General features: G+C 50.0%; 1 protein-coding gene across 1 annotated transcript in view; it reads right to left on the bottom strand.

Annotated features, from left to right (window-relative positions):
- LOC139548196 (serine/threonine-protein kinase NLK-like) overlaps positions 1-22,886 on the bottom strand; it is a 168,632-nt gene that overhangs the window by 39,333 nt on the left and 106,413 nt on the right. Inside the window, exons 5-7 of the mRNA XM_071357700.1 lie at positions 22,742-22,827; positions 19,572-19,781; positions 18,786-18,887 (exon numbers count right to left, since the gene is read on the bottom strand). Of these exons, the coding sequence (XP_071213801.1) occupies positions 18,786-18,887; positions 19,572-19,781; positions 22,742-22,827 (398 nt within the window). The remainder of the gene's footprint in view (positions 1-18,785; positions 18,888-19,571; positions 19,782-22,741; positions 22,828-22,886) is intronic.

Consider the following 22,886-nt stretch of genomic DNA (forward strand, 5'->3'; position numbering starts at 1 on the left):
GTTTTAGCCATCATTGTAAGCCTGCCACACACAATATATATATTAAACATAACAATGAGTGTTTTTGTCACAACCCGGCTCGTGGGAAATAACAAAGAGCTCTTATAGGACCAGGCCACAAATAATAATATAATAATAATCAATAATTTTGCTCTTTATTTAACCATCTTACATTTAAAACCTTATTTGTTCAACGTAAATAGTGAATAACTCACCACAGGTTAATGAGAAGGGTGTGCTTGAAAGGATGCACATAACTCTGCAATGTTGGGTTGTATTGGAGAAAGTCTCAGTCTTAAATAATTTTCCACACACAGTCTGTGCCTGTATTTAGTTTTCATGCTAGTGAGGGCCAAGAATCAACTCTCACATTGGTACGTGGTTGCAAAGGGTGTCTTAACAGCGCGATTTGCCAAGGCAGGTTACTCTGAGCGCAGCCCAATCCAGAAAGCAGGCAGTGGCTTCTGATTAAATTAAATTTTCACAGAACCGCTGGTTGCAATTTCGGTGAGGCTCTCTTGTTCAGATATCGGTAAGTGGACTGGAGGCAGGGCATGAAAGGGATAACGAATACAGTTGTTTGTGTCATCCGTTTCGGGAAAGTACCTCCGTAATTGCGCACTCAACTCACTCAGGTGCTTTGCTATATCACATTTGACATTGTCCGTAAACTTGAGTTAATTTGCACACTAAAATCATACAGTGATGGAAAGACCTGTGTGTTGTCGTTGTTAATGCAGACAGAGAAGAGCTCCAAACTGGAAACAACATATCCTGAGGCTGCATTCATTGTAGCTGGGGATTTAACAAGGCAAATCAGAAAACAAGACTCCCTAAATTCTATCAGCATATCGATTGCGCAACCAGGGCTGGTAAAACCCTGGATCATTGTTATTCTAACTTCCGCGACGCATATAAGGCCCTCCCCCGCCCTCCTTTCGGAAAAGCTGACCACGACTCCATTTTGTTGCTTCCAGCCTACAGACAGAAACTAAAACAAGAAGATCCCGCGCTCAGGTCTGTTCAACGCTGGTCCGACCAATCTGATTCCACGCTTCAAGACTGCTTCGATCACGTGGATTGGGATATGTTCCGCATTGCGTCCAACAACAACATTGACGAATACGCTGATTCGGTGAGCGAGTTCATTAGGAAGTGCATCGGCGGTGTCGTACCCACAGCAACTATTAAAACATTCCCAAACCAGAAACCGTGGATTGATGGCAGCATTCGCGCGAAACTGAAACCACTGCTTTTAACCAGGGCAAGGTGACCGGAAACATGACCAAAATACAAACAGTGTAGCTATTCCCTCCGCAAGGCAATCAAACAAGCTAAGCGTCAGTATAGAGACAAAGTAGAGTTGCAAATCAACGGCTCAGACACAAGAGGTATGTGGCAGGGTGTACAGTCAATCACGGACTACAAAAAGAAAACCAGCCCCGTCGCGGACCAGGATGTCTTGCTCCCAGACAGACTAAATAACTTCTTTGCTCGCTTTGAGGACAATACAGTGCCACTGACACAGCCCGCTACCAAAACCTGGGGACTCTCCTTCACTGCAGCCGACGTGAGTAAAACATTTAAACGTATTAACCCTCGCAAGGCTGCAGGCCCAGACGGCATCCCCAGCCGCGTCCTCAGAGCATGCGCAGACCAGCTGGCTGGTGTGTTTACAGACATATTCAATCAATCCTTATCCCAGTCTGCTGTTCCCACATGCTTCAAGAGGGCCACCATTGTTCCTGTTCCCAAGAAAGCTAAGGTAACTGAGCTAAACGACTACCGCCTCGTAGCACTCACTTCCGTCATCATGAAGTGCTTTGAGAGACTAGTCAAGGACCATATCACCTCCACACTACCTGACACCCTAGACCCACTCCAATTTGCTTACCGCCCCAATAGGTCCACAGACGACGCAATCGCAACCACACTGCACACTGCCCTAACCCATCTGGACAAGAGGAATACCTATACGAGACCCTGGGTCTCGACCCCGCCCTGTGCAACTGGGTACTGGACTTCCTGACGGGCCGCCCCCAGGTGGTGAGGGTAGGTAACAACATCTCCACCCGGCTGATCCTCAACACTGGGGCCCCACAAGGGTGCGTTCTGAGCCCTCTGCTGTACTCCCTGTTCACCCACGAATGCGTGGCCATGCACGCCTCCAACTCAATCATCAAGTTTGCGGACGACACTACAGTGGTAGGCTTGATTACCAACAACAACGAGACGGCCTACAGGGAGGAGGTGAGGGCCCTCGGAGTGTGGTGTCAGGAAAATAACCTCACACAACGTCAACAAAACAAAGGAGATGATTGTGGACTTCAGAAAACAGCAGAGGGAGCACCCCCCTATCCACATCGACGGGACAGTAGTGGAGAGGGTAGTACGTTTTAAGTTCCTCGGCGTACACATCACGGACAAACTGAATTGTTCCACCCACACAGACAGCGTTGTGAAGAAGGCGCAGTAGCGCCTTTTCAACCTCAGGAGGCTGAAGAACTTCGGCTTGTCACCATAAGCACTCACAAACTTCTACAGATGCACAATCGAGAGCATCCTGTCGGGCTGTATCACCGCCTGGTACGGCAACTGCTCCGCCCACAACCGTAAGGCTCTCCAGAGGGTAGTGAGGTCTGCACAGCGCATCACTGGGGGCAAACTACCTGCCCTCCAGGACACCTACACCACCCGATGTCACAGGAAGGCCATAAAGATCATCAGGGACAACAACCACCCGAGCCACTGCCTGTTCACCCCGCTATCATCCAGAAGGCGAGGTCAGTACAGGAGCATCAAAGCAAGGACCGAGAGACTGAAAAACAGCTTCTATCTCAAGGCCATCAGACTGTTAAACAGCCACCACTAACATTGAGTGGCTAATGCCAACATACTGACTCAACTCCAGCCCACTTTAATAATGGAAATTGATGGAAATTGATCAAAAATGTATCACTAGCCACTTAATATAATGTATATGTATATACTGTACTCTATATCATCTACTGCATCTTGCCATCTTTATGTAATACATGTATCACTAGCCACTTTAAACAATGCCACTTTTATGTTTACATACCCTACATTACTCATCTCATATGTATATACTGTACCCGATACCATCTACTGCATCTTGCCTATGCCGTTCTGTACCATCAATCATTCATATATCTTTATGTACATATTCTTTATCCCTTTACACTTGTGTGTATAAGGTAGTAGTTGTGGAATTGATAGGTTAGATTACTCGTTGGTTATTACTGCATTGTCGGAACCATAAGCACAAGCATTTCGCTACACTCGCATTAACATCTGCTAACCATGTGTATGTGACAAATAGAATTTGATTTGATTTGACTTCTTAATCATAGCCTCAATTTTGTCCCACACATTGAATATAGTTCGGAGAGTCCCTGTAATCCTAGATTCAGATAATTCATTAAAATTATGGTCAGTAATTAAAACTTTAAGCTCGTCTGTCAGGCATTCCCTTGGCCTCAAGAGCCTCTCGGTGGATGCTGCAGTGTACCGGGAGCAACTGCTTGCACACGCGTTACCACTCCACTATGTCTACCTGTCATTGCTTTTGCGCCATCAGTACAGATACCAACATGAGCAGAAGCTATGTTTGGCTACATACAAACCGTTAGTGGAATTCCCGCGAGAGAGTAACGGTTAATGTGATTGGATGTTAATTATTTGACTAGGCTACCTGTATTTGACATTGTGTTGTTATTTCACTGAACACTAGATGGCTTAATTTGATTTTTGGCAGTGAAACGAGGCTACTCAGGAAAGAAAAAAAACTCACCCAAATGTATAGCCCCATTGGAAAAAATAAATGGAAGGTTTGAAAATGTAAAGAAAATAAAATGTAAAAAATAAATAAATAATAAAATGAATCACATTTTTATTTGGCGTAGCCCTGATGGCATTGCACATATCCCCCAGTTTGGGAATACTTGGGTTAGTGAGAAGGAGAGGAGAGAAGAGGAAGCTACATTAAGTTAGTGAGAAGCAGCCCAAGTGCCTGTACTCCTCTGTGGACGTTCTCGCCATTTGTGAGAATAAGCAGATGTACTGAGGTCCATGAAAAAGCTGCACTCGGTCTGCCTGCCCTCCTCCTCTCTCCATGTTTCCCTCCTATCTTTTCTCCCTCCTTCCGTCCCAAGCTCCAACACCCCAGACCCCCATTGTGTAAAAATGAACCCCTTCTTTGGTCAAGCTCTCCTCTCACCCTCTCCTTTCTCCTGCGCCCTAACCTCCCTCTTATCCTCCTCTCACAGGTTCTTCACCCCCTCCCAGAGGGAAATGAAAGGGGGATGATAGGAGGGCAGGGGCTCTCTGTGATGCTTCATTCTCCCCACCTTCAGAAAGACCTTGTCCTCTCACATGAATAAGCAGCTCCCTCAACCCTCCAAATAACTTCCAAGTGTGTGTTAACCTCTGGCTGCATCTTGTAACCTTTGAACTTGCATCTGAAGGAACAGCTAAAATCAGGTCATTTGAAGAGATTGTATGTACTGAATGTGGTCAACGTGTGAATACCCATCCACAGATAGATGCAATTGGTCAATGAATAGCCACCCTGCAGGTAGAGCATTGCTGGTAGTGAGGGCTCTGGCAATTCCCAGCGCTAATGGTTGGAGGGGAGAGGGGGGGGGGGGGTGTAAGATGAACAGCCACCCTGCAGGTAGAGGACCAGCACGGTTGGAGGGGAGGGGTTGGGGGTGTAAGATGAACAGCCACCCTGCAGGTAGAGGACCAGCATGGTTGGAATGGGAGAGGGGTGTAAGATGAACAACCACCCTGCAGGTAGAGGACCAGCATGGTTGGAGGGGAGGGGATGTAAGATGAACAACCACCCTGCAGGTAGAGGACCAGCATGGTTGGAATGGGAGAGGGGTGTAAGATGAACAACCACCCTGCAGGTAGAGGACAAGCACGGTTGGAATGGGAGAGGGGTGTAAGATGAACAACCACCCTGCAGGTAGAGGACCAGCATGGTTGGAGGGGAGGGGGCGTAAGATGAACAACCACCCTGCAGGTAGAGGACCAACATGGTTGGAATGGGAGAGGGGTGTAAGATGAACAACCACCCTGCAGGTAGAGGACCAGCATGGTTGGAGGGGAGGGGGTGTAAGATGAACAACCACCCTGCAGGTAGAGGACCAGCATGGTTGGAATGGGAGAGGGGTGTAAGATGAACAACCACCCTGCAGGTAGAGGACCAGCATGGTTGGAATGGGAGAGGGGTGTAAGATGAACAACCACCCTGCAGGTAGAGGACCAGCATGGTTGGAATGGGAGAGGGGTGTAAGATGAACAACCACCCTGCAGGTAGAGGACCAGCACGGTTGGAGGGGAGGGGGGGGGGGGGGGGTGTAAGATGAACAACCACCCTGCAGGTAGAGGACCAGCATGGTTGGAATGGGAGAGGGGTGTATGGGAGAGGGGTGTAAGATGAACAACCACCCTGCAGGTAGAGGACCAGCACGGTTGGAATGGGAGAGGGGTGTAAGATGAACAACCACCCTGCAGGTAGAGGACCAGCACGGTTGGAATGGGAGAGGGGTGTAAGATGAACAACCACCCTGCAGGTAGAGGACCAGCACGGTTGGAAGGGGAGAGGGGTGTAAGATGAACAACCACCCTGCAGGTAGAGGACCAGCATGGTTGGAGGGGAGGGGTTGGGGGTGTAAGATGAACAGCCACCCTGCAGGTAGAGGACCAGCATGGTTGGAATGGGAGAGGGGTGTAAGATGAACAACCACCCTGCAGGTAGAGGACCAGCACGGTTGGAAGGGGAGAGGGGTGTAAGATGAACAACCACCCTGCAGGTAGAGGACCAGCATGGTTGGAGGGGAGGGGTTGGGGGTGTAAGATGAACAGCCACCCTGCAGGTAGAGGACCAGCATGGTTGGAATGGGAGAGGGGTGTAAGATGAACAACCACCCTGCAGGTAGAGGACCAGCATGGTTGGAGGGGAGGGGTTGGGGGTGTAAGATGAACAGCCACCCTGCAGGTAGAGGACCAGCATGGTTGGAGGGGAGGGGTTGGGGGTGTAAGATGAACAACCACCCTGCAGGTAGAGGACCAGCACGGTTGGAATGGGAGAGGGGTGTAAGATGAACAACCACCCTGCAGGTAGAGGACCAGCATGGTTGGAGGGGAGGGGGGGGGTGTAAGATGAACAACCACCCTGCAGGTAGAGGACCAGCATGGTTGGAATGGGAGAGGGGTGTAAGATGAACAACCACCCTGCAGGTAGAGGACCAGCACGGTTGGAGGGGAGGGGGGGGGTGTAAGATGAACAGCCACCCTGCAGGTAGAGGACCAGCACGGTTGGAGGGGAGGGGGGGGGGGGGGTGTAAGATGAACAGCCACCCTGCAGGTAGAGGACCAGCATGGTTGGAATGGGAGAGGGGTGTAAGATGAACAGCCACCCTGCAGGTAGAGGACCAGCACGGTTGGAATGGGAGAGGGGTGTAAGATGAACAACCACCCTGCAGGTAGAGGACCAGCATGGTTGGAGGGGAGGGGTTGGGGGTGTAAGATGAACAGCCACCCTGCAGGTAGAGGACCAGCATGGTTGGAATGGGAGAGGGGTGTAAGATGAACAACCACCCTGCAGGTAGAGGACCAGCATGGTTGGAGGGGAGGGGTTGGGGGTGTAAGATCAACAGCCACCCTGCAGGTAGAGGACCAGCATGGTTGGAGGGGAGGGGTTGGGGGTGTAAGATGAACAACCACCCTGCAGGTAGAGGACCAGCACGGTTGGAATGGGAGAGGGGTGTAAGATGAACAACCACCCTGCAGGTAGAGGACCAGCATGGTTGGAGGGGAGGGGGTGTAAGATGAACAACCACCCTGCAGGTAGAGGACCAGCATGGTTGGAATGGGAGAGGGGTGTAAGATGAACAACCACCCTGCAGGTAGAGGACCAGCACGGTTGGAGGGGAGGGGGGGGGTGTAAGATGAACAGCCACCCTGCAGGTAGAGGACCAGCACGGTTGGAGGGGAGGGGGGGGGGGGGGTGTAAGATGAACAGCCACCCTGCAGGTAGAGGACCAGCATGGTTGGAATGGGAGAGGGGTGTAAGATGAACAGCCACCCTGCAGGTAGAGGACCAGCACGGTTGGAGGGGAGGGGGGGGGGGGGGGTGTAAGATGAACAACCACCCTGCAGGTAGAGGACCAGCATGGTTGGAATGGGAGAGGGGTGTAAGATGAACAACCACCCTGCAGGTAGAGGACCAGCATGGTTGGAGGGGAGGGGGTGTAAGATGAACAACCACCCTGCAGGTAGAGGACCAGCACGGTTGGAATGGGAGAGGGGTGTAAGATGAACAACCACCCTGCAGGTAGAGGACCAGCATGGTTGGAGGGGAGGGGTTGGGGGTGTAAGATGAACAGCCACCCTGCAGGTAGAGGACCAGCATGGTTGGAATGGGAGAGGGGTGTAAGATGAACAACCACCCTGCTGGTAGAGGACCAGCATGGTTGGAGGGGAGGGGGTGTAAGATGAACAACCACCCTGCAGGTAGAGGACCAGCACGGTTGGAATGGGAGAGGGGTGTAAGATGAACAACCACCCTGCAGGTAGAGGACCAGCATGGTTGGAGGGGAGGGGGTGTAAGATGAACAACCACCCTGCAGGTAGAGGACCAGCATGGTTGGAATGGGAGAGGGGTGTAAGATGAACAGCCACCCTGCAGGTAGAGGACCAGCACGGTTGGAGGGGGGGTGTAAGATGAACAGCCACCCTGCAGGTAGAGGACCAGCATGGTTGGAATGGGAGAGGGGTGTAAGATGAACAGCCACCCTGCAGGTAGAGGACCAGCACGGTTGGAGGGGGGGTGTAAGATGAACAGCCACCCTGCAGGTAGAGGACCAGCACGGTTGGAGGGGGGGGGGGGGTGTAAGATGAACAGCCACCCTGCAGGTAGAGGACCAGCACGGTTGGAGGGGAGGGGGTGTAAGATGAACAACCACCCTGCAGGTAGAGGACCAGCATGGTTGCAGGGGAGGGGGGGGGGGGTGTAAGATGAACAGCCACCCTGCAGGTAGAGGACCAGCACGGTTGGAGGGGAGGGGGTGTAAGATGAACAACCACCCTGCAGGTAGAGGACCAGCACGGTTGGAGGGGAGGGGGGGTGTAAGATGAACAGCCACCCTGCAGGTAGAGGACCAGCACGGTTGGAGGGGAGAGGGGTGTAAGATGAACAGCCACCCTGCAGGTAGAGGACCAGCACGGTTGGAGGGGAGGGGGGGGGGGGGGTGTAAGATGAACAGCCACCCTGCAGGTAGAGGACCAGCACGGTTGGAGGGGAGGGGGTGTAAGATGAACAACCACCCTGCAGGTAGAGGACCAGCATGGTTGGAGGGGAGGGGGGGGGGGGGTGTAAGATGAACAGCCACCCTGCAGGTAGAGGACCAGCACGGTTGGAGTGGAGGGGGTGTAAGATGAACAACCACCCTGCAGGTAGAGGACCAGCACGGTTGGAGGGGAGGGGGGGTGTAAGATGAACAGCCACCCTGCAGGTAGAGGACCAGCACGGTTGGAGGGGAGAGGGGTGTAAGATGAACAGCCACCCTGCAGGTAGAGGACCAGCACGGTTGGAGGGGAGAGGGGTGTAAGATGAACAGCCACCCTGCAGGTAGAGGACCAGCATGGTTGGAGGGGAGGGGGTGTAAGATGAACAACCACCCTGCAGGTAGAGGACCAGCATGGTTGGAGGGGAGGGGGTGTAAGATGAACAACCACCCTGCAGGTAGAGGACCAGCATGGTTGGAATGGGAGAGGGGTGTAAGATGAACAACCACCCTGCAGGTAGAGGACCAGCATGGTTGGAGGGGAGGGGGTGTAAGATGAACAACCACCCTGCAGGTAGAGGACCAGCATGGTTGGAATGGGAGAGGGGTGTAAGATGAACAACCACCCCTGCAGGTAGAGGACCAGCATGGTTGGAGGGGAGGGGGTGTAAGATGAACAACCACCCTGCAGGTAGAGGACCAGCATGGTTGGAATGGGAGAGGGGTGTAAGATGAACAGCCACCCTGCAGGTAGAGGACCAGCACGGTTGGAGGGGAGGGGGGGGGGGGGGGGTGTAAGATGAACAGCCACCCTGCAGGTAGAGGACCAGCATGGTTGGAATGGGAGAGGGGTGTAAGATGAACAACCACCCTGCAGGTAGAGGACCAGCACGGTTGGAATGGGAGAGGGGTGTAAGATGAACAACCACCCTGCAGGTAGAGGACCAGCATGGTTGGAGGGGAGGGGTTGGGGGTGTAAGATGAACAACCACCCTGCAGGTAGAGGACCAGCATGGTTGGAATGGGAGAGGGGTGTAAGATGAACAACCACCCTGCAGGTAGAGGACCAGCACGGTTGGAGGGGAGGGGGGGGGGGGTGTAAGATGAACAGCCACCCTGCAGGTAGAGGACCAGCACGGTTGGAGGGGAGGGGGGGGGGGGGGTGTAAGATGAACAGCCACCCTGCAGGTAGAGGACCAGCATGGTTGGAGGGGAGGGGGGGGGGGGGTGTAAGATGAACAGCCACCCTGCAGGTAGAGGACCAGCACGGTTGGGGGGGGGGGGGGGTGTAAGATGAACAGCCACCCTGCAGGTAGAGGACCAGCATGGTTGGAGGGGGGGGGGGGGGGGGGTGTAAGATGAACAGCCACCCTGCCCAGCAGGTAGAGGACCAGCACGGTTGGAGGGGAGGGGGTGTAAGATGAACAACCACCCTGCAGGTAGAGGACCAGCACGGTTGGAGGGGAGGGGGTGTAAGATGAACAACCACCCTGCAGGTAGAGGACCAGCATGGTTGCAGGGGAGGGGGGGGGGGTGTAAGATGAACAGCCACCCTGCAGGTAGAGGACCAGCACGGTTGGAGGGGAGGGGGTGTAAGATGAACAACCACCCTGCAGGTAGAGGACCAGCACGGTTGGAGGGGAGGGGGGGTGTAAGATGAACAGCCACCCTGCAGGTAGAGGACCAGCACGGTTGGAGGGGAGAGGGGTGTAAGATGAACAGCCACCCTGCAGGTAGAGGACCAGCACGGTTGGAGGGGAGGGGGGGGGGTGGCGGGTGTAAGATGAACAGCCACCCTGCAGGTAGAGGACCAGCACGGTTGGAGGGGAGGGGGTGTAAGATGAACAACCACCCTGCAGGTAGAGGACCAGCACGGTTGGAAGGGGAGGGGGGTGTAAGATGAACAGCCACCCTGCAGGTAGAGGACCAGCACGGTTGGAGGGGAGGGGGTGTAAGATGAACAACCACCCTGCAGGTAGAGGACCAGCACGGTTGGAAGGGGAGAGGGGTGTAAGATGAACAGCCACCCTGCAGGTAGAGGACCAGCATGGTTGGAGGGGAGGGGGTGTAAGATGAACAGCCACCCTGCAGGTAGAGGACCAGCATGGTTGGAGGGGAGGGGGTGTAAGATGAACAACCACCCTGCAGGTAGAGGACCAGCATGGTTGGAATGGGAGAGGGGTGTAAGATGAACAACCACCCTGCAGGTAGAGGACCAGCACGGTTGGAGGGGAGGGGGTGTAAGATGAACAGCCACCCTGCAGGTAGAGGACCAGCATGGTTGCAGGGGAGGGGGGGGGGTGTAAGATGAACAGCCACCCTGCAGGTAGAGGACCAGCATGGTTGAAGGGGAGGGGGTGTAAGATGAACAACCACCCTGCAGGTAGAGGACCAGCATGGTTGGAGGGGAGGGGCTGTAAGATGAACAGCCACCCTGCAGGTAGAGGACCAGCATGGTTGGAGGGGAGGGGGTGTAAGATGAACAGCCACCCTGCAGGTAGAGGACCAGCATGGTTGGAGGGGAGGGGGTGTAAGATGAACAACCACCCTGCAGGTAGAGGACCAGCATGGTTGGAGGGGAGGGGCTGTAAGATGAACAACCACCCTGCAGGTAGAGGACCAGCATGGTTGGAGGGGAGGGGGTGTAAGATGAACAACCACCCTGCAGGTAGAGGACCAGCATGGTTGGAATGGGAGAGGGGTGTAAGATGAACAACCACCCTGCAGGTAGAGGACCAGCATGGTTGGAATGGGAGGGGGTGTAAGATGAACAACCACCCTGCAGGTAGAGGACCAGCACGGTTGGAGGGGAGGGGGTGTAAGATGAACAACCACCCTGCAGGTAGAGGACCAGCACGGTTGGAAGGGGGGGGGGGGTGTAAGATGAACAGCCACCCTGCAGGTAGAGGACCAGCATGGTTGGAATGGGAGAGGGGTGTAAGATGAACAGCTACCCTGCAGGTAGAGGACCAGCATGGTTGGAGGGGAGGGGGTGTAAGATGAACAACCACCCTGCAGGTAGAGGACCAGCATGGTTGGAATGGGAGAGGGGTGTAAGATGAACAACCACCCTGCAGGTAGAGGACCAGCATGGTTGGAGGGGAGGGGGTGTAAGATGAACAACCACCCTGCAGGTAAAGGACCAGCACGGTTGGAGGGGAGGGGCTGTAAGATGAACAGCCACCCTGCAGGTAGAGGACCAGCACGGTTGGAGGGGAGGGGCTGTAAGATGAACAGCCACCCTGCAGGTAGAGGACCAGCACGGTTGGAGGGGAGGGGCTGTAAGATGAACAGCCACCCTGCAGGTAGAGGACCAGCACGGTTGGAGGGGAGGGGGTGTAAGATGAACAACCACCCTGCAGGTAAAGGACCAGCACGGTTGGAGGGGAGGGGCTGTAAGATGAACAGCCACCCTGCAGGTAGAGGACCAGCACGGTTGGAGGGGAGGGGCTGTAAGATGAACAACCACCCTGCAGGTAGAGGAACAGCATGGTTGGAATGGGAGAGGGGTGTAAGATGAACAGCCACCCTGCAGGTAGAGGACCAGCACGGTTGGAGGGGAGGGGCTGTAAGATGAACAACCACCCTGCAGGTAGAGGAACAGCACGGTTGGAGGGGAGGGGGGGGGGGTGTAAGATGAACAGCCACCCTGCAGGTAGAGGACCAGCATGGTTGGAATGGGAGAGGGGTGTAAGATGAACAACCACCCTGCAGGTAGAGGACCAGCATGGTTGGAATGGGAGAGGGGCTGTAAGATGAACAACCACCCTGCAGGTAGAGGACCAGCACGGTTGGAGGGGAGGGGCTGTAAGATGAACAACCACCCTGCAGGTAGAGGAACAGCACGGTTGGAGGGGAGGGGGGGGGGTGTAAGATGAACAGCCACCCTGCAGGTAGAGGACCAGCATGGTTGGAATGGGAGAGGGGTGTAAGATGAACAGCCACCCTGCAGGTAGAGGACCAGCACGGTTGGAGGGGAGGGGTTGGGGGTGTAAGATGAACAGCCACCCTGCAGGTAGAGGACCAGCATGGTTGGAATGGGAGAGGGGTGTAAGATGAACAACCACCCTGCAGGTAGAGGACCAGCACGGTTGGAGGGGAGGGGGGGGGGGGGGGGTGTAAGATGAACAGCCACCCTGCAGGTAGAGGACCAGCATGGTTGGAATGGGAGAGGGGTGTAAGATGAACAGCCACCCTGCAGGTAGAGGACCAGCACGGTTGGAGGGGGGGGGGGGGGTGTAAGATGAACAGCCACCCTGCAGGTAGAGGACCAGCACGGTTGGAGGGGGGGGGGGGGTGTAAGATGAACAGCCACCCTGCAGGTAGAGGACCAGCATGGTTGGAGGGGAGGGGGGGGGGGTGTAAGATGAACAGCCACCCTGCAGGTAGAGGACCAGCATGGTTGGGGGGGGGGGGGGGGGTGTAAGATGAACAGCCACCCTGCAGGTAGAGGACCAGCACGGTTGGAGGGGAGGGGGGGGGGTGTAAGATGAACAGCCACCCTGCAGGTAGAGGACCAGCACGGTTGGAGGGGAGGGGGTGTAAGATGAACAACCACCCTGCAGGTAGAGGACCAGCATGGTTGCAGGGGAGGGGGGGGGGTGTAAGATGAACAGCCACCCTGCAGGTAGAGGACCAGCACGGTTGGAGGGGAGGGGGTGTAAGATGAACAACCACCCTGCAGGTAGAGGACCAGCATGGTTGCAGGGGAGGGGGGGGGGGGGGGTGTAAGATGAACAGCCACCCTGCAGGTAGAGGACCAGCACGGTTGGAGGGGAGGGGGTGTAAGATGAACAACCACCCTGCAGGTAGAGGACCAGCACGGTTGGAGGGGAGGGGGGGTGTAAGATGAACAGCCACCCTGCAGGTAGAGGACCAGCACGGTTGGAGGGGAGAGGGGTGTAAGATGAACAGCCACCCTGCAGGTAGAGGACCAGCACGGTTGGAGGGGAGGGGGGGGGGGGGTGTAAGATGAACAGCCACCCTGCAGGTAGAGGACCAGCACGGTTGGAGGGGAGGGGGTGTAAGATGAACAACCACCCTGCAGGTAGAGGACCAGCACGGTTGGAATGGGAGAGGGGTGTAAGATGAACAGCCACCCAGCAGGTAGAGGACCAGCATGGTTGGAGGGGAGGGGGGTGTAAGATGAACAACCACCCTGCAGGTAGAGGACCAGCACGGTTGGAGGGGAGGGGGGGGGGGGGGGGTGTAAGATGAACAACCACCCTGCAGGTAGAGGACCAGCACGGTTGGAGGGGAGGGGGGAGAGGGGTGTAAGATGAACAACCACCCTGCAGGTAGAGGACCAGCACGGTTGGAGGGGAGGGGGGGGGGGGGTGTAAGATGAACAGCCACCCTGCAGGTAGAGGACCAGCACGGTTGGAGGGGAGGGGGGGGGGGGGTGTAAGATGAACAGCCACCCTGCAGGTAGAGGACCAGCACGGTTGGAATGGGAGAGGGGTGTAAGATGAACAACCACCCTGCAGGTAGAGGACCAGCACGGTTGGAGGGGAGGGGGGGGGGGGGGGGGGTGTAAGATGAACAGCCACCCTGCAGGTAGAGGACCAGCACGGTTGGAATGGGAGAGGGGTGTAAGATGAACAACCACCCTGCAGGTAGAGGACCAGCACGGTTGGAATGGGAGAGGGGTGTAAGATGAACAACCACCCTGCAGGTAGAGGACCAGCATGGTTGGAATGGGAGGGGGGGGGGGGGGGGTGTAAGATGAACAGCCACCCTGCAGGTAGAGGACCAGCATTGTTGGAGGGATTGGGGGTGTAAGATTTGTATTTGTATTTATTATGGATCTCCATTAGCTGCTGTCAATGTAGCAGCTACTCTTCCTGGGTTCCAGCAAAATTAATGCAGTTATAAAACATTTAAAAACATTACAATACATTCACACTGTGTGCCTTCAGGCTCCTACTCCACCCCTACCACATATCTACAATACAAAATCCATGTGTACGTGTGTGTAGTGCGTATGTTATTGTGTGTGTGTATGCATGTGTCTGTACCTATGTTTGTGTTGCTTCACAGTCCTCGCTGTTCCATAAGGTGTTTTTTAAATCTAATTTTACTGCTTGCATCAGTTACTTGATGTGGTAGTTACTTGATGTAGTCATGGCTCTATGTAGTAATGTGCGCCTCCCAAAGTCTGTTCTGGACTTGGGGACTGTGAAGAGACCTCTGGTGGCATTTCTTGTGGGGTATGCATGGGTGTCCGAGCTGTGTGCTAGTCGTTCAAACAGACAGCTCGGGGCATTCAACATGTCAATACCTCTCACAAATACAAGTAGTGATGAAGTCAATCTCTCCTTCACTTTGAGCTAGGAGAGATTGACATGCATATTCTTAATGTTAGCTCTCTGTTTATATCCAAGGGCCAGCCGTGCTTCCTTGTTCTGAGCTAATTGCAATTTACCTAAGACCCTTTTTGTGGGTACCTGACCACACGACTGAACAGTAGTCCAGGTGTGACAAAACTAGGCCTGTAGGACCTGCCTTGATAGTGCTGTTAACTTCTCTAGGATAGGGGGCAGCATTTTCACGTTTGGATGAAAAGCATACCCAAATTCAACTGCCAGCTACTCATCCCCTGAAGATAAGATATGCGTATTGTTAGTAGATTTGGATAGAGAAAACTCTGAAGTTTCTAAAACTGTAAGAATCAGGCCTGTGAGTATAACAGAACTTATTTAGCAGGCGAAACCCCGAGGACAAACCATTCAGATTTTTTTTTTTTGAGGTCACTCTCTTTTCAATGAGTTTTCATTGGGAAACCAGATTTCTAATCGACCTGCTTGCAGTTCCTACCACTTCCACTGGATGTCAACAGTCTTGAGAAATTGGTTGAGGTTATTCCTTTGTGTAATGAAGAAACACGGCCATCTTGAATGAGAGTCACATTAAGTGTCCTGTTAGATAGAAGCGCGTGAGCAGAACGCTGGCTACAGTTGTTTTTAATCCTGTATTGAACACAGATCATCCCGTCTTCAATTTTATTGATTATTAACGTAAAAAAATACCTAAAGTTGTATTACAAAAGTAGTTTGACATTTTTTGGCAAAGTTTACAGGTAACCTTTGAGATATGTTGTAGTCACGTTTGAGCAATTTGGAAGCGGTGTTTTTCTGGATCAAACAGGCCAAATAAATGGATATTTTGGACATATATCGACGGAATTAATCAAACAAAAGGACCATTTGTGATGTTTATGGGACATATTAGAGTGCCAACAACAGAAGCTCGTCAAAGGTAAGGTATGAATTATATTTTTATTTCTGCATTTTGTGTCGCGCCTGCAGGGTTGAAATATGCTTCTCTCTCTTTGTTTACAATGGTGCTATCCTCAGATAATAGCATTGTTTGCTTTCGCCGAAAAGCCTATTTGAATTCTGACATGTTGGCTGGATTCAAAACCAGTGTAGCTTTAATTTGGTAACTTTCATGTGTGATTTAATGAAAGTTTGATTTTTATAGTAATTTTCATAGTAATTCATTTGAATTTGGCGCTCTGCATTTTCTCTGGCTTTTTGCCAAGTGAGACAGTAGCGTCCCGCCTAAACTCATATTTTTGGATATAAATATGAACTTTACCGAACAAAACATACATGTATTGTGTAACATGAAGTCCTATGAGTGTCATCTGATGAAGATCATCAAAGGTTAGTGATTCATTTTATCTCTATTTCTGCTTTTTGTTACTCCTCTCTTTGGCTGGAAAAATGGCTGTGTTTTCTGTGGCTATCTACTGACCTAACATAATCGTTTGGTGTGCTTTCGCCGTAAATCCTTTTTGAAATCAGACATGTTGGCTGGATTCACAACAAGTGTAGCTTTAATTTGGTGTCTTTCATGTGTGATTTCATGAAAGGTTGATTTTTATAGTAATGCTTTATTATGGACAGACTTCTCCCCATCTTAGCTTCTGTTGTATCAATATGTTTTGACCATGACAGTTTACAATCCAGGGTTACTCCAAGCAGTTTAGTCACCTCAACTCAACACAACTCAACACATTATTCATTACAAGATTTAGTTGAGGTTTAGGGTTTTTTGAGTGACTTGTCCCAAATACAATACTTTTAGTTTTAGAAATACCTAGGACTAACACTCTGAAACCCACTCTGAAACTAAGTGCAGCTCTTTAAGTGTTGCAGTCATTTCAGTCTCTGTAGTAGCTGACGTGTATAGTGTTGAGTCAGCCACATACATAGACACAGTGGCATGTCTTTAGTAAAGATTGAAAAAAGTAAGTGGCCTAGACAGCTGCCCTGGGGTATTCCTGATTCTACCTGGATTGTGTTGGAGAGGCTTTCAATAAAGAACACTCCGTGTTCTGTTAGACAGGTAACTCTTTATCCACAATATAGCAAGGGGTGTAAAGCAATAACACATATGTTTTTCCAGCAGAAGACTATGATTGATAATATCAAAAGCCGCACGGAAGTCTAACAAAACAGCCCCTACAATCTTTTTATTATCAATTTCTGTCAGCCAATCATCAGTCATTTGTGTAAGTGCTGTGCTTGTTGAATGTCCTTCCCTATAAGCGTGCTGGAAGTCTGTTGTCAATTTGTTTCCTGTAAAATAGCATTGTGTCTGGTCAAACACAATTTTTCCGAAAAGTTTACTAAGGGTTGGTAACAGGCCAATTGGTCGGCTATTTGAGCCAGTAAAGGGGGCTTTACTATTCTTAAGTCACGGAATTACTTTTGCTTTCTTCCAGGCTTGAGGGCACACACTTTCTAGTAGGCTTAAATTTAAAATATGGCAAATAAGAGTGGTAATATTGTCTGCTATTATCCTCAGTAATTTTCTATCCAAGTTGTCAGACCCCGGTGGCTTGTCATTGTTGATAAACAACAATCATTATTCACCTATTCCACACTCAATTTACAGAATTCAAAATTACAATAATTGTCTTTCATAATTTGGTCAGATATACTGGATATACAAGTGGGCGGCAGGTAGCCTAGTGGTTAGAGCATTGGACTAGTAACCGAAAGGTTGCAAGATCGAATCCTTAAAAATCTGTAGTGCTGCCCCTGAACAAGGTAGTTAACTCACTGTTCCTAGGCCGTCATTGAAAATAAGAATTTGCCCAAAGTAAACGGCCTGTAACTCAGGCCCAGAAGCTAGGATATGCATATGAGTGGTAGTATTGGATAGAAAACACTCTAAAGTTTCCAAAACTGTTAAAATAATGTTTGTGAGTATAACAGAACTGATATGGCAGGCGAAAACCCGAGGACAATCCATCCAGAAAAAAAAAATTCAGCTCACCCTTGATTACTATGGCTGTCAATGGGAATATAAAAGGAAGACCTCCCAGATTGCAGTTCCTAGGGCTTCCACTAGATGTCAATAGTCTTTAGAAAGAGTTTCAGGCTTGTTTTCTTTTTAAATGAGCTAGAATTTGTAGTTTTAGTAAGTGGCTCCCATTTTGGCTGTAGTGTTTGTTGCGCGTTCCGGTGAGTGGGCGTACATCGTTATTTATCTCCAGTAATGGTCTCCGGTATTCTCTGTCTTAAATTTTATCGTTTATTTACATATTAGGGTACCTGAGGATTGATTAGGAACGTTGTTTATATGTTTGGAAGAAGTTTATTGGTAATTTACGGGCTTCATTTGTATGCAACAAGGGAAACTGGTGGATTACTGAGTTTAGCGCGCCAATGAAACACTTTTTTGGGATATAAAGAAGGACTTTATCGAACAAAAGGACCATTTGTTATGTAGCTGGGACCCTTGTGATTGCAACCAGATGAAGAACTTCAAAGGTAAGTGATTTATTTTATCGCTATTTCTGACTTTCGTGACGCCTCTGCTTGGTTGGAAAATGTATGTAATGCTTTTGTGTGCGGGGCGCTGTCCTCAGATAATCGCATGGTGTGCTTTCGCCGTAAAGCCTTTTTGAAAAATAAATAATAATAAATAAAAAATAATTGGATGTGTGGTGTCAGCGTGTGTTGCTGGCATGTAATGCCTACATTTTCTAATCTTGCCAATGAAATGTAGTTGTCAATATCAGTCGGTTTTGTGATGAAAAGATTAACCACAAATGTATATTTCCTACCAATGCATTTCTGCGAGTGTCATAAAAAAAATTCAGACCACCATCAAGCCCCCCTGCCTGCCCCCACGATGGCACGATGTGTTCTGGGACCGCACTGGTGGCAGGAAGTAGGATCCCTTCTGGCTTAAGATGGCTCAAAAGTCAATGAAACAAACAACATCAACAACACTAAGACACCATCTTGCTGTCCAAGAGGACCACTCATCACTGATGTGTCTGACTCCTGTAACCATGTGTGGAAACAAATCTCATTCTGTTCACAGAGACATATTCCCATCCAGCCATGATTACCGAAAATATAATTGATTTGTAGGACTTATGAAAACCTAGCTCAGGAGACAAATGTTTTGTCCTGCACCAGAGTACATGCTCATCCATGTCCCTACCTGTTTGTGTGGTCCTCTGAGGATGTGGGCCCTGGCCCCCTCACACGCTGTCCTCATGGCCTCCAGAGAGGGAGTGCCCAGTAGGTCCGTGATCAGATCCAGCTACAACACAGAACACACACAGAAGAACATCATGCAGCATATGTTACTGTACTTGAGACACGCATGCACGAACAAACCCACAAACCCACACACGCGCACACACACACTCTCACACACACACACACACACACTCACACACACGCTATGGCACATATGCAGTAAAGGCGAGGGAGTTGAGAGAGGCATGCCAAGTTAAGGACTCCAGGGAGCTATACTGTGTATTGACTTATTGCTCCAGAATGCAATTTTGCAGTCCATTGTGAACATACAGTGTCTGTGAACAAGTCATTTTAGACATGAGCTATTTGTGTCGATATCAGAAGTGAAAGGGAGTAGTGTGTACTGAGACATAAGACTGCATTCCTCCCTCCCAGCTAACTCAACATGTCATCTCTGAAAGGGAGGTAAATGTGGCAGTACCAGAGCCCAAGGTCTGGAGAGACATGGACATTAAGGGGTCAAGGAAGCTCTGTCCTGTTTTCAAATACAGACTTTATCTCTGAAAGCTCAAACCAAGCTGAAAAAACACACCTCAGTGAAGTCTACTGACTAACAAACACAACCAAGGATAGCAATACATTTTTTTCTTATAAAGTAAGCCCAGAAATGCTCTACACTGAATACTAGATCAGCAAGTATCCCATGTCAGATCAACATGTCCACAGTGTTTACAGTATTGGTTACCTGTTGGATGGGACTTTGTGCCTGGAACAGGATGCGTCGGCCCAGTAGCTCGGCAAAGATGCATCCTACAGACCAGATGTCGATGGCGTTGGTGTAATGGTGGCTGCCCATGAGGATTTCTGGCGCACGGTAATACTGTGTCACCACCTCCTGAGTCATGTGACGAGACTCGTCCAGCTCCTCCAACCGCGCCAGCCCAAAGTCACAGATCTGGAGAGGGATGAAGGGGGAGAACATGTTCACATTAATACATCCATCAATACCAATACACAAATAGACTAGTCCTCCCAACCCAAACTAACCTAGGGTTTAGATGCATGCAGCTTCTTACAAGATACACCATTTATTATTTGGTAGCTTACTGTGACTGGCCAGTGTCAATTGTTAAATAACTGAATGAGAACATTGTCTTCTAAAGACACAAAAAAATTGAATATTTGGATCGTTCATAAAAGGACTAACGCGCTGCTCCGAAATTCTTTGTTGACTCATATCTCACTTCCCCCAAGCTCTTCAAGGGATGAGCAGTTACAGTGCCTTGCCAAAGTATTCATCCCCCTTGGTGTTTTTCCTATTTTGTTGCATTACAACCTGTAATTTAAATTGATATTTATTTAGATTTCATGTAATGGACATACACAAAATAGTCCAAATCGGTGAAGTGAAATGAAAAGAATTACTTGTTTCAAAAAATTATATAAAAAGAAAAGGGGTGCGTGCATATGTATTCATCCCCTCTGCTATGAGGCCCCTAAATAGGATCTGTTGCAACCAATTACCTTCAGAAGTCACATAATTAGTTAAATAGAGTCCACCTGTATGCAATCTAAGTGTCACATGATCTGTCACATGATATCAGTATATATACACCTGTTCTGAAAGGCCCCAGAGTCTGCAACACCACTAAGCAAGGGGCACCACCAAGCAAGCGGCACCATGAAGACCAAAGAGCTCCCCAAACAGGTCAGGGACAAAGTTGTGGAGAAGTACAGATCAGGGTTGGGTTATAAAAATATATCAGAAACTTTGAACATCCCACGGAGCACCATTAAATCCATTATTAAAACATGTAAAGAATATGGCACCACAACAAACCAAGAGAGGCCGCCCACCAAAACTCAAGGACCAGGTGAGGAGGGCATTACTCAGAGAGGCAACAAAGAGACTAAAGATGATCCATAGGACCACTTTAAGCTGTACACTCCAAAGAGCTGGGCTTTACGGAAGAGTGGCCTGAAAAAAGCCATTGCTTAAAGAAAAAAACAAGCTAACACGTTTGGTGTTCGCCAAAAGGCATTTGGGAGATTCCCCAAACATATGGATGAAGGGGTACTCTGGTCAGATAAGACTAAAATTTGGATTTTTGGCCATCAAGGAAAACGCTATTACTGGCGCAAACCCAACACCTCTCATCACCCCAAGAACACCATCCACAGTGAAGCATGGTAGTGGCAGCATCATGCTGTGGGGATGTTTTTCATCGGCAGGGACTGGGAAACTGGTCAGAATTGAAGGAATGATGGATGGCGCTAAATACAGGGAAATTCTTGAGGGAACCTGTTTCAGTCTTCCAGAGATTTGAGACTGGGACGGAGATTCACCTTCCAGCAGGACAATGACCCTAAAGCAACACTCGAGTGGTTTAATGGGAAACATTTAAATGTCTTGGAATAGCCTAGTCAAAGCCCAGACCTCAATCCAAATGAGAATCTGTGGAATGACTTAAAGATTGCTGTAACCAGCGGAACCCATTCAACTTGAAGGAGCTGGAGCAGTTCTGCCTTGAAGAATGGGCAAAAATCCCAGTGGCTAGATGTGCCAAGCTTATAGAGACATACCCCAAGAGACTTGCAGCTGTAATTGCTGCAAAAGGTGGCTCTACAAAGTATTGACTTCGGGAGTGGAATTGTTATGCATGCTCAAGTTTTCAGTTTTTTTTGTCTTATTTCTTGTTTGTTTCAAAATAAAAAATATTTTGCATCTTCAAAGTCATAGGCATGTTGCGTAAACCAAATGATACAACCCCCCCCAAAAATCTATTTTAATTCCAGGTAGTAAGGCAACAAAATAGGAAAAATGTCAAGGGGGGTGAGTATTTTCGCAAGCCACTGTATATCAGAAAAGCGTCACTAATGACATTTTCCAATGAAAGCACTCAATGAAGTTGATCATCAACCTCTTTTACGATGTCACTACAGGGACACACTTCCACCTCGGTCTCTTATGACAGCTACGTGCTAAATAACAGCAGTTTTGTTTTCCATTTCTTGTTTTTGCTATGTTAGCTAAATATAAATTCTGGACAGAATGACAGGAAGTGAAAGATTAGGGGAGCCACATTAGTGTCGCACCGCTACGGGCCTTGTCACGTTACTACAGACGATTACTGCTTGTACACAACTGAATCAAACTGCTTGAGTAGCTGATGCTGCTGAGGGAGGAGATTTTTGGAAGGGGATGTTCATCATCATCATTATGTTCATCATCAGAAATTAAACGAGGAGTGTCTCGCTCTAAAATAATGGCATACACAGTGATATCATGGGCAGATAGCACACAATCACAGGCAGGCAGGGAGCATCACAGATGCAGGTAGGGATGGGTTCCACTGAAAATAGCACAGAATGTGTGGGGAGGGTTTCCCGTTTGGGAAATGAGAATTAGGAGCTAAATGAGTAAATGTCTGCTAGAGACAATCTGTTCTCCAGAGTCAGCCAGAGAACACACAGAATCACTCTGTTCTCTCCCCTCTCCCTCCCTCCTTCCTTTCTCTCTCTCCCTCTTCCCTCTACCCCACCCGTGGACTAACACCCCTCCAGTGTCTATGGGGGGAGGAGGGGGAGCTAAGGGTAGCATAAACCCAGGCAGGGCCTCCATTACTAAGCCCCAGGATAAAGATATACGCCAGGAGCCCAGCATCATGTACTGTAGAAATCCCACTGGGGCATCAGACCCCCGGTAACACAGCCTACAGAGACTCACCACGCCAGACTGCTACTGAGGGCAGGAGTCAGGAGTGTGAGTGTGTATGTCAGACACTGTACTTCCACAGAGCAGAATCCAACCCCAGCTTGACCTCATAAATATAACACTGTAGATATCAGTTGAGTAATACATGTCATCATCACAGGAGGATGGAAATGTTAGATAGTAGAGAACAGTAGATCAACCTTAAGCACACAGTTGCTGTTGACCAGTAGGTTGCCAGGTTTGATGTCTCGATGTAGGATGCCAGCTGAGTGCAGGTACTTCAGTCCTGCAAAAAAAACACATGCCAGGAAGGATCCAGTTGAACGGTTTTCAAACAGTTTCTCA

Source organism: Salvelinus alpinus, chromosome 21 (assembly GCF_045679555.1).
Source record: "Salvelinus alpinus chromosome 21, SLU_Salpinus.1, whole genome shotgun sequence".
Classification (NCBI taxonomy): Eukaryota; Metazoa; Chordata; class Actinopteri; order Salmoniformes; family Salmonidae; genus Salvelinus; species Salvelinus alpinus.